Here is a 12,937-nt window from a genome sequence, read left to right as displayed (position 1 = left end):
GTTTGGGATCCTTTTCAGAGAAGCCCTGCGTTAAAGGGTATGATTATCAAGATTCCATTTAGGACAAGGTCTTCCTGCCTCTGGGTAACTTCAGAATATGTTCTAGCATCTGAACCTATTAAACTGTTGCCAAAGAATCGCATCACTTTCTCCAGGGGCAGGGATCAGTCGTCACTAAGAAAAGAACAGGGAAAACGCACACCAGAGTAGCACCATGACCCTCCACAGAATCCCAGAAGCACGTCCCCCTTGACTTAGATGGAAAAAAGCACCTATGAAGACTTCTTTGCTTCATACAGTGAGGTAGGCTACTTGGTGAAGTTCAGATGAGAGGAGAAGGAAGTGAAATTTCATTGCTCCTCTCATCACACACATTTCAGGCCCTAAGGACAAGGTGAAGGAAAATACCAGTTCTCACTACAGCCTCAGACAAATCTTCCAGACATGCATGGTTAGCTCATTGGCTCAGGACAACTCAGATAATGAAGCACAGTATCCCTCCCTCCAAATTATCCTACATTGTGAGACTCTTAAAGCCTTTTGAATTTAATATCTTAAAAGACAAATCAAACCAGAAAGAATAAATGAACAGCCCACTTTGGCCTCATTTCCACCTGTGGCTAACATTATCAGCGAATTTAATTAGTGTCTGACTCATCTATTTTCCAGAAACAATAGGCAATTTTACATCTGCTACATTACAGAGAGGCAGGATAGAAGTTTATCAAATCGAACAAAAGCATGTAATAAAAATACCTTACTTACAGAGGGCCAAGTTCCAGATGCACAGCTTACAGAAAGAATTGGCAGCTTTTGTTACCTTTATCACAGGACCAGAGTGACTAGTGATTATCCAGGCAGTGTAGCTGTGACCCAAATGACGAGAGAGATAGGATAATGGTATGATGAGTTTCTGCCAGTTCTCCAATTGTAATGAAAATGGAGATGAAGATGGAAGTAAGTCTATGTAATTATTTGTACTCAAATACAAATTCCAGAGAGTTCATCCCTTTTCATCAAACTAAAGAGAATTTTAAAAATCCGTACTGTTTAAAATATTCATGTGTGAATATGTGTGTGATGTACTGTTGTTGCCGTATCATGAAGCCCAAAGGGGTAAATTATAATTGCTGGGCTTGCTTTCACTGAGGATCTACCTGTTTCTAAATTTCAGTGATACAGAGGGCCAAGTGCCAGATCCAAAACCAAGCGGAAGGTAATTTCTAGAAAAACCCATCATCGTTAAAACATCACTTCTTTAAATATTAACATTAAAAGTCAACATCAAAAGGAAACGCTTCTGTTAAATCTCCCTTAGAGATATCTTTTGATTCTCTCATTTTATTCAGTAGCTTACTGATCGACTAGCTTGGAGTGTAGATCCAGAATCTCTACCCTATATGCATATGGCCTCCTGCCAGGAGCATGAGGTGCCAGAAGTTTTGTCATACAAACTGCAAAGAAATAAACAATTTTTCACAATACTAGTCTTAAAAAGGCATGAAAAGAATGTCCTTCCCTAGAAAGAGCGCTATAAAATGACAGATGACTCCATTCACCATCTACAGTAGGAAGTCAGAAAATGAAGGGAAAGGAGAACTCACAGAGTCTCCATGTTCAAATTTTAATCAAGAATTCCATATCTAAGATGTAAATTTGGGAACATTTATTCTTGTTTTCTCTCCATAATATCACAAATGAAATCTTGAAGATTCTTTTCTGGCAAAAATCTCAGCTGCACGTTCATACACACAATAGATTGTGCATTGAAGGCATCATGTGATTCATTTGCATAAAGCCAACTGGTTTATTTTTTAAATGTTTTCTGCAATCTCCTACAATAAAGTTTTCCAAGAAATCTTAGGGATGGTATCTTTTCAATGCTTGTAACAATTAAATTTCACACTTCCATGAGATACTTTAGAGACAACATAGTCAATGGCTAGGGAAAGACTAGGTTCAAAGTCTAGTTTCATCACTTACTGACCTTGGAGAACTCAATACATTATCTAGTTTTCTTCTTATGAAATGAGAATAATCATACCTGCTTTTATAGAGTATAGAATGTCACAAAGATCAAATGACATAATGCATACTTTTAGAGATACTCTTATAAGTAGGCATCTAGAAACCAAACTACACATTGCAAGGTTTCTGTCCCAGTGCCTAGTGTAGTGTCTGTTATACAGTAGATGAAACATTTTTATAGAAGGAATGAATAAAATACTTTCTTCATATTTAAACATGTGCACATACCCAGAATAGAAATACATGTCAGATGTTTAGCACAGCACCTGCATATAGAGGTAGCTTCTCTCCTCACTTCCATCCTTCTCTTCCATGTTAACTAATGTTTCACAAATAATATAAAATGAGGAACTGCTCAGTTTTTTTGAAAGAAGGTCACAGAGGCTTTGGAGAGGTAAATTTTGGTCCCAGACTCACAGGAACTAATGCTGCACTTAAAAATACCAAGACCTTCTAGTTTTGAGGTGATGTTCAAGTCAGAGGACAGTTTTTAATGCTATAAACACATACTGTAAAGACACTATATTAAGAATCAATTGTGTGTGTGTGTGTTTCCCATTCTTTGTTAGATGTAAGTGATGCTGAGTATAGATATGCAAAAACATTCCACCCAGGAATAAAAACTTAGAATTACATACCAATTAAATAAATACTATATTCTTTTAACGACCCTGCTGTTGTCATAAAGAACAAGTACTCTCTAGCTTAGCTATTCTGTCCAGCCTAGTAATAGGACCACAAATGTTCTTGAAAAGCAGGTGATAAACTTTAAAGAATAATCTGATTCCCCAACATTGCAAACCAGTTTAAATTCAAGTAGAAAAATCTGGTGTTCTTTATAAATAGAAAGAGGCAAAAACATTAAATTGGGGTAAGTTGGAAAGACGGCACCCATGTCAAACATATCCTAACTACCTGTAACTCCAGCTCCAGGCAATTCAACATCTTTGGGCCTCCATGGGCACCCACAGTCATATGAACATGTCCACACACATGCATATGAATAATTAAGAAATAAAAATAAATCTTTAAAAGAGAGTAAGAGTTTAAAAATTCATTTAGTCTTTAAGTGGTTGAATCTTTCTGTAGATCATTTGTCTTTGATTGAGACCAAGGGGTTAATTCAGTTTTGAGCTACATAATATAAGCCACAGGACATAGGTGAATAATAGCCCAAAGACCAACTATAGGTAGATTTTTATTTTAATGAATAGCATAAAACCATAGTTCACTAGAATAAGAATGTTTCTTAAGATAGGTTGATATTTCTTAGCAAAATCCTCATATATGTATATAGAGTGCTACTGAGTGAGAGCTCCAGTTTAACAGAATATTTCCTAAGTCCTCTTGCTGGAGAATTTGTTCAACAATGTCTCCTTTGTATAATTTATTTATGCAGTATCTTCATTATCTCAAAGCTGAGAGTTGAATATTCTTTTTTTTAAAGATTTATTTATTTATTTTATATATAGTGTTTCTGTCTGCATGCACACTTGCATGCCAGAGGAAAGCACCGGATCTCATTACAGATGGTTGTAAACCACCATGTTGTTGCTGGGAATCGAACTTAGGACCTCTGGAAGAACAGACTCTTAACCTCTCTCTGAGCCATCTCTCCAGCCCCACAGTTGAATATTCTTAATAAATCAACTTTTTTTTTCCCTTTCAGACAGGGTTTCATGTAGTTCAGGATGCCTTGAACTCCCAATGTAGTGAAAGATAACTTGAATTCCTTATCCTCCCATGCCTACCTCTCAAGTGCTAGGATCACAGACTTGTGCCACCATGCCTACTTTATGCATTGCTGGGGATGAAATACAAGGCTTCATGGATGCAGGTGGGTAAGCACAGCCAGTCAACTGACCTTTATCTATAGTCCTAAAACTGTGACTTCTTTCTTTTTCAAAATATTTTACTGTCAACTTCAATACAGGTACCCACAGACATCATAAGCACCTTATATACAGTTAACCTATTATACAAGTAGATATCTAGTAAATAGAAATCACTAGTTGTTAGAGATGTAAAATGATAGGATACAAACTAAGAAATACTAGCATGCCTGAATTTATTCATGCATATGTCAGCATATGGCATGGCAGTTCAGAGTAGGCAAGTTGGTTTATCCTGCTATTACTATTTATCAAAACCTCCCTTGAACCAACAGCAAAGAAGCAGTTAGTTTTGTCCTTGTCTTGAATACTTCTTGACTGTGACTGCTCCCAAAGTCATTAACATATGTAGAATTTTAGGCAATAAGTAAAACATTATTAAGACAATCTTATACCATATGCACATACAGTCAAAGAGCAAGCAGGTTAAATATGAGGAGAGCAGTACCTCCTTGTTTATGTATAGATGTATGGACACACACACACACACACACACACACACACACACACACACACTAGGGTTACACATATGCTTGGTAAGTGTCCTACTACAAAGCCACACCCCCGGCTCTATGTGCACTTTCAGGTGACAATGCTTAATATTTCTTTTCTCCAAACATTGTGAGTATGCTATGGAGGGTTTTCTGAGTTAGGCATAATAACTTGAGTGGTATTATTATTATCTTGGTTCATAAAATCTCTATACTGGTGCCATAAGCTTCTATTTGACAGAACAGTCATACTGACAATATTAATGCTACTACTATTCCTTTATGTTGGTCGATAAAGGGCTTTACTTACAATGCCAACTCTACTAACTCCCTTAAAACATACAGGAAGCTTATGAAAATCATCAACCTCTGCCACTAACATCAAATGACCCAGGGGTATCTAATATGAAATTGTCATTTCCAAAAAATTACCCCCAAAACAAAAAACTCCAGATCTTTTGATGGTATTAGAAAATATTCATGTAATATTTCCATATCCAATCTATATAAGAAGAAATTTTAAATGTGGGAGGTTCAGTTTTTTGATGAAACTATTAAGTCCCTGCCTGACTAGTTGGCAAAGAATGAAAAGTCACAAGCAAGGAAAAGGCAACCTTTTTAAAAGGGAAGAGAGGGAGAGAAAGAGAGAGAGGGGAGAGAGAAGAGAGAAAGGAATGAGAAAAGAGGAAAGAAAAGAGAGATGGGGAAAGAATGAAATGAGTTGCAGTGAATCCCACAGAGAAAAAGCAGCCCAGGAACAAACTAGCAATTGAGAGACAACTCAGAATCCAACATTATCCATGTTAGCTGCTAAGGAGCTTCCATCTCCATAGTGAGTGCTGAGCCAGAGAATCAGTAGGCTTATGGAACAAAACAGGTCCAAAGGCCTAAGTGGACAGGTGGCATGACTTTCCCAAAAGATCAGCCATTCCCCTTTGAAGTTTCTTTTGAGGTAGGTAATGGGTCAGCTGTCACACTGGCAATAGTAAGGCACTCTAGTTCCCAGCATGCTAAGCAGAAGTACTCAGAGGATAATTGCTGGGACTGAGAGGCATGTTTACTAGGACTTATAAAACTATGCAAAGCTATAGACGTCAAAAATTGTTTTGTCTTCTCTGTACTGTTTTCCCCCTTGTACTCTACTATCTGACCACCTGACAGCTAGAGGGCCAACACTCAAGCTATTACCAAGTCTGCTGTCCATCAATCAAATGAAACATCTATTCCTAAGTGGGTTTGGGGAGGAGATTGTGCCAACATCTCATTTAGGGGCTATTATTATTATTATTATTATTATTATTATTATACAATGAAGTATCTTTCCTGTTATAGGAATGTCAGGTCAACAATGGAGGGGCAATATTTAGCACAGGAAATCTTCCTGGTACCCCTGGAGTGTAAGGTGCCTTGACATGGTGCCCTTAACAGACTTGACTTCTGAAGAAAGGCAAAAGAAATAATCACTATGGTTCATATGAAAACCTGGAGCCTGCTATTCTGGGTGATCAATATCTATGTTACTCATGAGGCTCACCAGGCAATCCTCAGCTCTATAAACGGATGAGTGTCAAGTTCTTTAGTCGACAAGCTAGAAGACTCTTTATTGAATGCTAGCCTGCCACACTCAAAGCCTTCAGTGTACCAAGATGCCTATGGCAGAATGGATTCTGAGAAAGGAAATCATATGTAACCTTGGGGCTATATTTACTTTTAAAATGCTTCTAATTATGTTTAATACCAAGCTTATATTAAACATGAATTGCCACGGCATTAACTTTTTGAAAAATCATTTATAAGGAACTGGTGCACATAAGAAAAGAAAATATAGAGAAGAAAAGAGACATTTTTAATGACTGAAGGATAAACTGTAGCCTTCCTTCAGGGAAGTAGATGCTGGGAAATCCTCAGATCTGCACATAATATTCAGTTTTTTTCCAAGGCAGTGAAATGCCAAGCTGCTGGGGGATATAAAGGAAAATCTCAGGAGGTTTTATGATTGGCAGATGATTCAATAGGGGCACATGTAAGGTGATCCACTAGAGAGGGCCAGATATTCCAAAGTGTACTTGTAGGCTGGTAAATTATGATCTTTCAATTAAGACCCAGGAAAGCGCTCTAAGAAACCTGGTGGACAGTCCCCTGAAGAGAATAACTTAGTGTCCAGCAATGAGGGGAAAAAAAGGCCAACAAAATGTTGGGCACTATCAAGAAGGAGATTAAAAGACAAACAAAATAATTTTCGTTTTACAGAGAACCACAGGACATCTTCATTGGTAATGTTACATAAGCAGTTCTGATCTGCACATCTCAAGGACAGAACAAAGCCTAAGGGGAACAAAGAAGGCCAATTAAATCATCAGTGACAGGCTCAACAATTTTTTCCAGCCTGACAAAACAGAGTTATCCGTGGGATACACTGAAGATTGTGAAGAGGCTGAATGACTGCAGGATGGCTTGCTTTACTAGGTTTCTTGAGCTAAGAGGCACCTTTGAAGTTTTTATTCCTCATAGTTCTACTCTGTTTACACAACTGCCAGTGATGGTGGCCAGTGCAAGCAGGCTCCTCTGGGAAGTCCCTGATTTCCACCAGCAATTGGGAGAAATGTGAGCTGGGTGGGGGTAGGGACTAAAAGTGTTTCCACCTGAACTGCTCACTTTCAGTGGGCTTAACTAGTGGACTTCTAATCAGATTTACCTTGGCCATTGCAACCATCAGCAATAAAAGCGTACCTCACCAACCTTAATTTTTATGAATATGAGTTTAACCTCTCTCCATTCTGTAGGACTCTCAACCCCAATCAATGGTCTACAAACCAAACTGTCTGCCTATATGTGTGTATGCTGGTAATTTTATTCTTAACTATAGGTTAAAAAGAAATTTGGGCTGGGGAGGAATGTAGCTTAGTATATACAAGGCCCTGGATTCTATCTCCAGCACAGAAACATTTTCTCCCCTCTAATCCTCCCTTGCTCTTTCTCAGCTTCCTGACTACAGTTTTGGTAGTGTGCATAGGTAGAACACAATAATGAATGGTAAATAATTAACATCAACTCTAATATTCATGCCAGTAGAGAAAAGCACATCTCTATGAGAAAAAACTGAAACAAACCCTATCAGGCTAATGAAACAACATACATGCAAGAAAATACCAGTGAAGGCATTCCCCAGGACAGCCTAGAAGCTTGTATTCTGGGATGGTATTTATCATACTGTGTAGCAGGTTAGGTCAAACCTCTTGTCTCTGGTCCAACTGTTTAGTGCTCTCCAACAGGGGATGGTTATCAGATTAAAGAAGCATAGTAAGTAGTATCTAAAAGCTATGTGAGCCAGGCATGGTGGCACCGTCCTTTAGTCCCAGCTCTTTGGAGTCAGCGGCAGACAGATCTCTGTGAGTTCAAGGCCAGTATGGTCTATATAGAGGGTTCTAGGACACCAGGACTACATAGACACACTGTCTCTAAATAAAACAAAAAAGAAAGAAAAAAGAAAAAGTAAAAGGTATGTGAAAATACAATGGTTTCATTTTCCAATTGTTCCTTGAAAACAAGAATTGTGAGACCTTTCAAAGATCCAATATACCTGAAGCTAGCTCAGTGTTACTGCCATACCTTTCACAGATGTGATAATACTTCTCATCCTGTATGCCATCCTGAATGGGCACATTGACACTGTAGTACCGTCCCTTCCCCAGGCCAACATCAGACATGTCACCTGTTCCTGTAAAAGACAAGAACAGTATGATCAGTCATCAGGAATACAAGCACTAGAAAACACAAAGGACTGTCCAAAAGCAATTTAGAATAGGAAAATGGGCAATTAAGACAACAATTCTAAATTCTTGGATGTTCCTGAGGAGATGAAACTATGAAAATAATCCAGAGAAATACTAATTTCAACAATGTTGTGGGAGGCACGAAAACAATAAGGAAACTGAGAAATATTAATTTATATCTTCCTGGATGAAATAAAATAATAAGAGCTAATATCACATGTCATTTGTAGTTATCAGAATTACATGTGGTGTGTGATAAAACAATAGGGTCTGTCTGTTGACAGGCCATAAAAATTACCTGGAATTTATTTAAACTATTCATTGTCATTCCCTTTGTCATTGTCACTTAAGGTGGTATGAGTTAAAATTTTGCATAGAATGGCACAAATAAGGTGTTAACAGTAAGAAATACATAAAAATAAGATATAAGAAACATGTAAAATAATTGTAGTATTAGACATGTAATGTAATGGGGAGCATGCAGTTGACTTGCCTGGGAAAAATCCTGGGGAGAATTTGTGCAGGGACACAGTCATTACTTTGGATGTAAAACTGAAGGCATCTTGTACACCTACCAGAGAGAAAAGTCAGAAGGATCACTGCAGATATGCAACTCCTGTTTTCAACACCTGAAAGTCTAACAAGTAGCTACCGGAAGGTGTGAGAAGGCAGCTGTAATAGATAATGAGTGGAAAAATAAAAGAACCCGAACTGCTGGTTTCTGATTTCAGTAATTACAGATGAGGTAGAACATAGCCCCAATCCAAGGCAAACTGTAAGTGAGCTTCTCCTTTCCAAACAACAGGACATCCAAGTTCACCCTAATTTCTATTCTAAATGGTATGAAAGATCAAGAACCCAGAACTGAGGCTCTGTCCACAGTACTGAGTATAGAAAAGTGGACCCAGCCAGGCAGGTTCATGGTCTGTATGTTTCTAGATAAATTATTGGGATTTTTTTTTTCAAAGAACTATAGTATGGTAATCCTTTAAAACGTTATCAGTAAGTTGGTGATTAGATTTTATTTAGTTAAAACTTAATGATGAGGTGCCTCTTTATAATACAGATTTGGTTATAAAAGTGGGTAACCCAAAGTCCCATAAGCACTAAGGAACTTACATATTTCTATTGAAAAAATAGTCATGGCCCTGTCCCTAACAGCTCCTGTATAGGAAGATGTTGCATTCTGTTTATTTATTTACTAAAACAAATGTTTGTATTTTGAAACTGCTTAAAGGAGTGATAGAAATATACAATTAAATGCTTGAAAACCAGGATAGTAATAAAACTTTAAAGGAGCTTGCTGTTCGCCCACTTCAAACTGGTTTGGTGTGTGCCCAGAGTAGGGGGCACCTTCAGTTGTTAATAGCCGCTTTAAAACCATTTTAAAGCCTGGAGGAAGATGGAGGGGGGAGCTTTTGTAGACAGATGTCTCCTTTCCTCTTAAACAGAAAATGAGGATGCCTGGGAGATAAAAGCTTAGATTCAAAGTAACCCTCAAAAGCCACTACTTATGGGTTGGCCATGCTGCCCAATGCTGCCCCTTTCCTCCCAGAATCTCAATCATACTCAGACACTCTGAAATGGAAGGACTATTAGCAAATCCAGGCCCTGTGCTCTTTTATATTACAAACAAAGATATTGTCTCTGTGTTGACTTAAATGTATTTGAGTCTTTATTAGAGGCCAACAGAGACCTTAAAAAAATATGAACTCTATTTGTATATAACAGGTATGTTTGAATTTCCCAAGCCTTGTGTTTTGCCCTAGGGAGGTAGTTAAAACCAGTTAAAGACTGCAGGCAGAAAGCATTAAGTAAACAAAATAAAATAAATGAAAACACCATTTCAACAGAGGTAGAAGTACTAAACAAGGGCACTTTATGAAAATGCTAATGATTTATCCACACAGAAATGTAGCAATTTACATTTCTACCAATCCTGTATGCAAATGCCTGCTTTCTCCTGTGATGACTAATGCTAGCAGTTATTTCTTTTAACTCTTAAGCAAAAGAATGGCTCTAAGTTGCATTTCTCTTAGTATTAGGACACTGAGCATCATTTCTTTTGTTCAGTGGTCATTTGCATCTTGTCTCACAGTAAATGCTATCAGGCATAGGTTTTTTTTTTTTTTAAATCATACTTTAAAAAGAACATATTGAGGCAGGAGATGTGGAGTTAGTATGAGAGAGAGGTTCGGGAAGGAAAGGTGAGGGTGGGTAGGAGTGGCTAGTGAAGCCACCACAGGATGCTAGTGATAGAATCATGGGAGATTTAAAATAAAGCAAATGTGTAAGGGGTAGGGCAAAGGTTACTGGAAGGGAGATGCTGAAGAGGGGAAATAAAGTGAAATGAAACACACCATAAAAGTTGGCTGAAACAGGAAACTCTAAATGGTGTAGAAATAACACTGCAAATGGAAAGAATGTTTTCAGGTGACAGTCTTAATTCTTTCTTACATGGTTCGGCAGAGTTAGTTCTACTGTTGAACTCTGGTACTAATACTCTGAATTCCATAAGCATTTGTTAAATCATAAAACAAGTAGTTTACTAAGTTGCTACAGATGTACAGTACTGACAGAAAGGAGTAAGCAATTGATCTCTGCTCTGGGAGAACTTAACAGTGTCTGGGGGGTAGAAAACATACAGAAATATCTTTAAATGAATAGTACAAAACAATACAACAAAAACAGTGATTGGTAATATAAACATTCAGGGATTCAGCCACACAAGAGTGCTCTTAGCCTGGAGTGGTCAGGATAAGCCACCAATGATGGAACCTGAATGAATAGGTAGAATGTAGGGCTGCAGTGAGGAAGAAGGTGGTTAAACTAGGGAAAAGGGAAGCAAAGTCAAGGAGGTAGCATTAGAGAAACATGTCCAGAACAGTGAGACATGCTCATCAAGTTAAAAAAAAAATAGTGAGAGATGGTTAGAAAGACGAAGTCAGGCTTATTTGAGATCTTAAAAGGTGAACTAAAGAAATTCTACTTTTTCAAGTCTGGTGGTGGTGGCTCACACCTTTAATCCCACCACTGGGGAGGCTGAGGCAGTCAGATCTCTGTGAGTTTGAACCTAGCCTGGTCCACATAGCAAGTTCCAGGACAGCCAGGACTACACAGGAAAACCTTGTCTCAAAAAATAAAATAAGAGAGGGAGGGAGGGAGGGAGAGGAGAGGGGTGGATCTACTTTTCCATAAGAATGTGGTTTCAAAACTAAAGTGTTTTTACAGTGGAGACTGACTACTTAGTCTGAGAATCTGACACCTGTGGCATAGTAATCTGCACTTAAACTCCCCCAGGTCACCTAGACGCACAGTCATCTATGGGAACCATTTCTCTAGGCTAGGAGTTATTGAAGTACATGGAGTTAGACAGTAAACATCCTAGGTACCCTAAACTACTTATGGCCCCTGCGTACATTTATATACACATCCAAATATGGATATGTATTGTACAACCTTGTTAAAAGTAAAAATGCACCAGGGAGGTGGTGGTGGCACATGCCTTTAATCCCAATACTCAAAGGCAGGCAGATCTCTGAGTTCAAGGCCAGCCTGGTCTACAGAGTGGGTTCTAGAACTACATAATGAAACCCTGTCTCAAAAAAAAAAAAAAAAAAAACCAAACCTAAAAATGAAAATCCATTCTTAGATCACTGGTCATATAAAAATAAGCCATTGTGACATGTTGACCCTTGTAATGGGCAATGAAGAGGCTACCAACATTTTAAATCAAGGTTGTGTTTCACCCTGGCAAGTAGTGAGAAATTCAAAGAGCATGGTTCTCAATGTGTATGATGTTGGTTTTAACCCTTTTCTAGCAATGTACTCCTATCCCAAGATTATATATGTTGGTAACACACACACACACACACACAAAAAAAAATCACTCCATGAACTAGTAGCCTATTGGTAGAAATTCCAAAATGTTGTCCTCCATATAGCCATTTTACCTTGAGTGAAACTGGTGAGAAGAGAGAAGACCATTACCTCTAACCCACGAGTTCCCCTAGAACCCATTCAAAGGTCCCAAAGTGGTTCCTGGACATTGGAGTAAACACGAGCAAGATTTCCCCATTCTTCCATCCTCTATTATAAAGTTTAGCTTCAGGAGACAGGCGAGAGGAAATGACAGGAGCCTGTCCGGCTTAGGAAGCAGAAAGGAACTGCCTTAGTCAGAGGAATCTATGCACCACCTACTCCAGAAATGACAATTAGGAAAATTTCAATTGCATGAAGCATTTCTCCTTTTATTATTTGCCTAAAAGTAGCTTTAGTGATCAAAACCTACTGTCCTAGTAGGGAAGTATCTTTTGAAACTGAAGGGCTTACCATCTCCATGGTGCAGATCCAAATCCACATAGAGAATACGCTCAAATTTCCGTCGCAATCTTAATATTCCCAGGACAGCATCATTGAGATAACAAAAACCAGATGCTTCATCTCTGCAAGAAAACAAGTTGCTACAGCCAACAACTGAAAACCAGTCCAAGGGATTCTTTCCAGCCAACCATCTAACCTTTGAGATCTAGTCCCACAAAGTCCCCCTTCTTTTAAGAAAAACAAAAATTCACCTATAAGGATTATATAGTAAATTGCTTAGAATGATCAGAAAATGAAATATTTCAATAAAGTAAATATTCAGAATGATGGTAATGTTTTCCTACTCACAATCCCAGTGATTTCAAAAGCATTAGATTATTATAACTATATTGAATAAAGACATTTCTCTGACAATTAGGGGATCATAAAA

The 12,937-nt window shown here is 38.1% G+C and overlaps 1 protein-coding gene across 3 annotated transcripts in view; it reads right to left on the bottom strand.

Annotated features, from left to right (window-relative positions):
- The window catches only part of Hdac8 (histone deacetylase 8), a 210,126-nt gene that overhangs the window by 128,393 nt on the left and 68,796 nt on the right, over positions 1 to 12,937 (bottom strand). For all 3 annotated transcript variants that reach the window (XM_051178938.1, XM_051178936.1, XM_051178937.1), the window contains exons 5-7: positions 12,517 to 12,629; positions 8,678 to 8,755; positions 8,021 to 8,129 (exon numbers count right to left, since the gene is read on the bottom strand). In XM_051178938.1, coding sequence (XP_051034895.1) covers positions 8,021 to 8,129; positions 8,678 to 8,755; positions 12,517 to 12,629 — 300 coding nt within the window. The remainder of the gene's footprint in view (positions 1 to 8,020; positions 8,130 to 8,677; positions 8,756 to 12,516; positions 12,630 to 12,937) is intronic.

This window comes from Phodopus roborovskii, unplaced genomic scaffold, assembly GCF_943737965.1.
Source record: "Phodopus roborovskii unplaced genomic scaffold, PHOROB, whole genome shotgun sequence".
Taxonomy (NCBI): Eukaryota; Metazoa; Chordata; class Mammalia; order Rodentia; family Cricetidae; genus Phodopus; species Phodopus roborovskii.
Note: the sequence above shows the minus strand (reverse complement) of the source record. Positions and strands in the feature narration are given on the sequence as shown.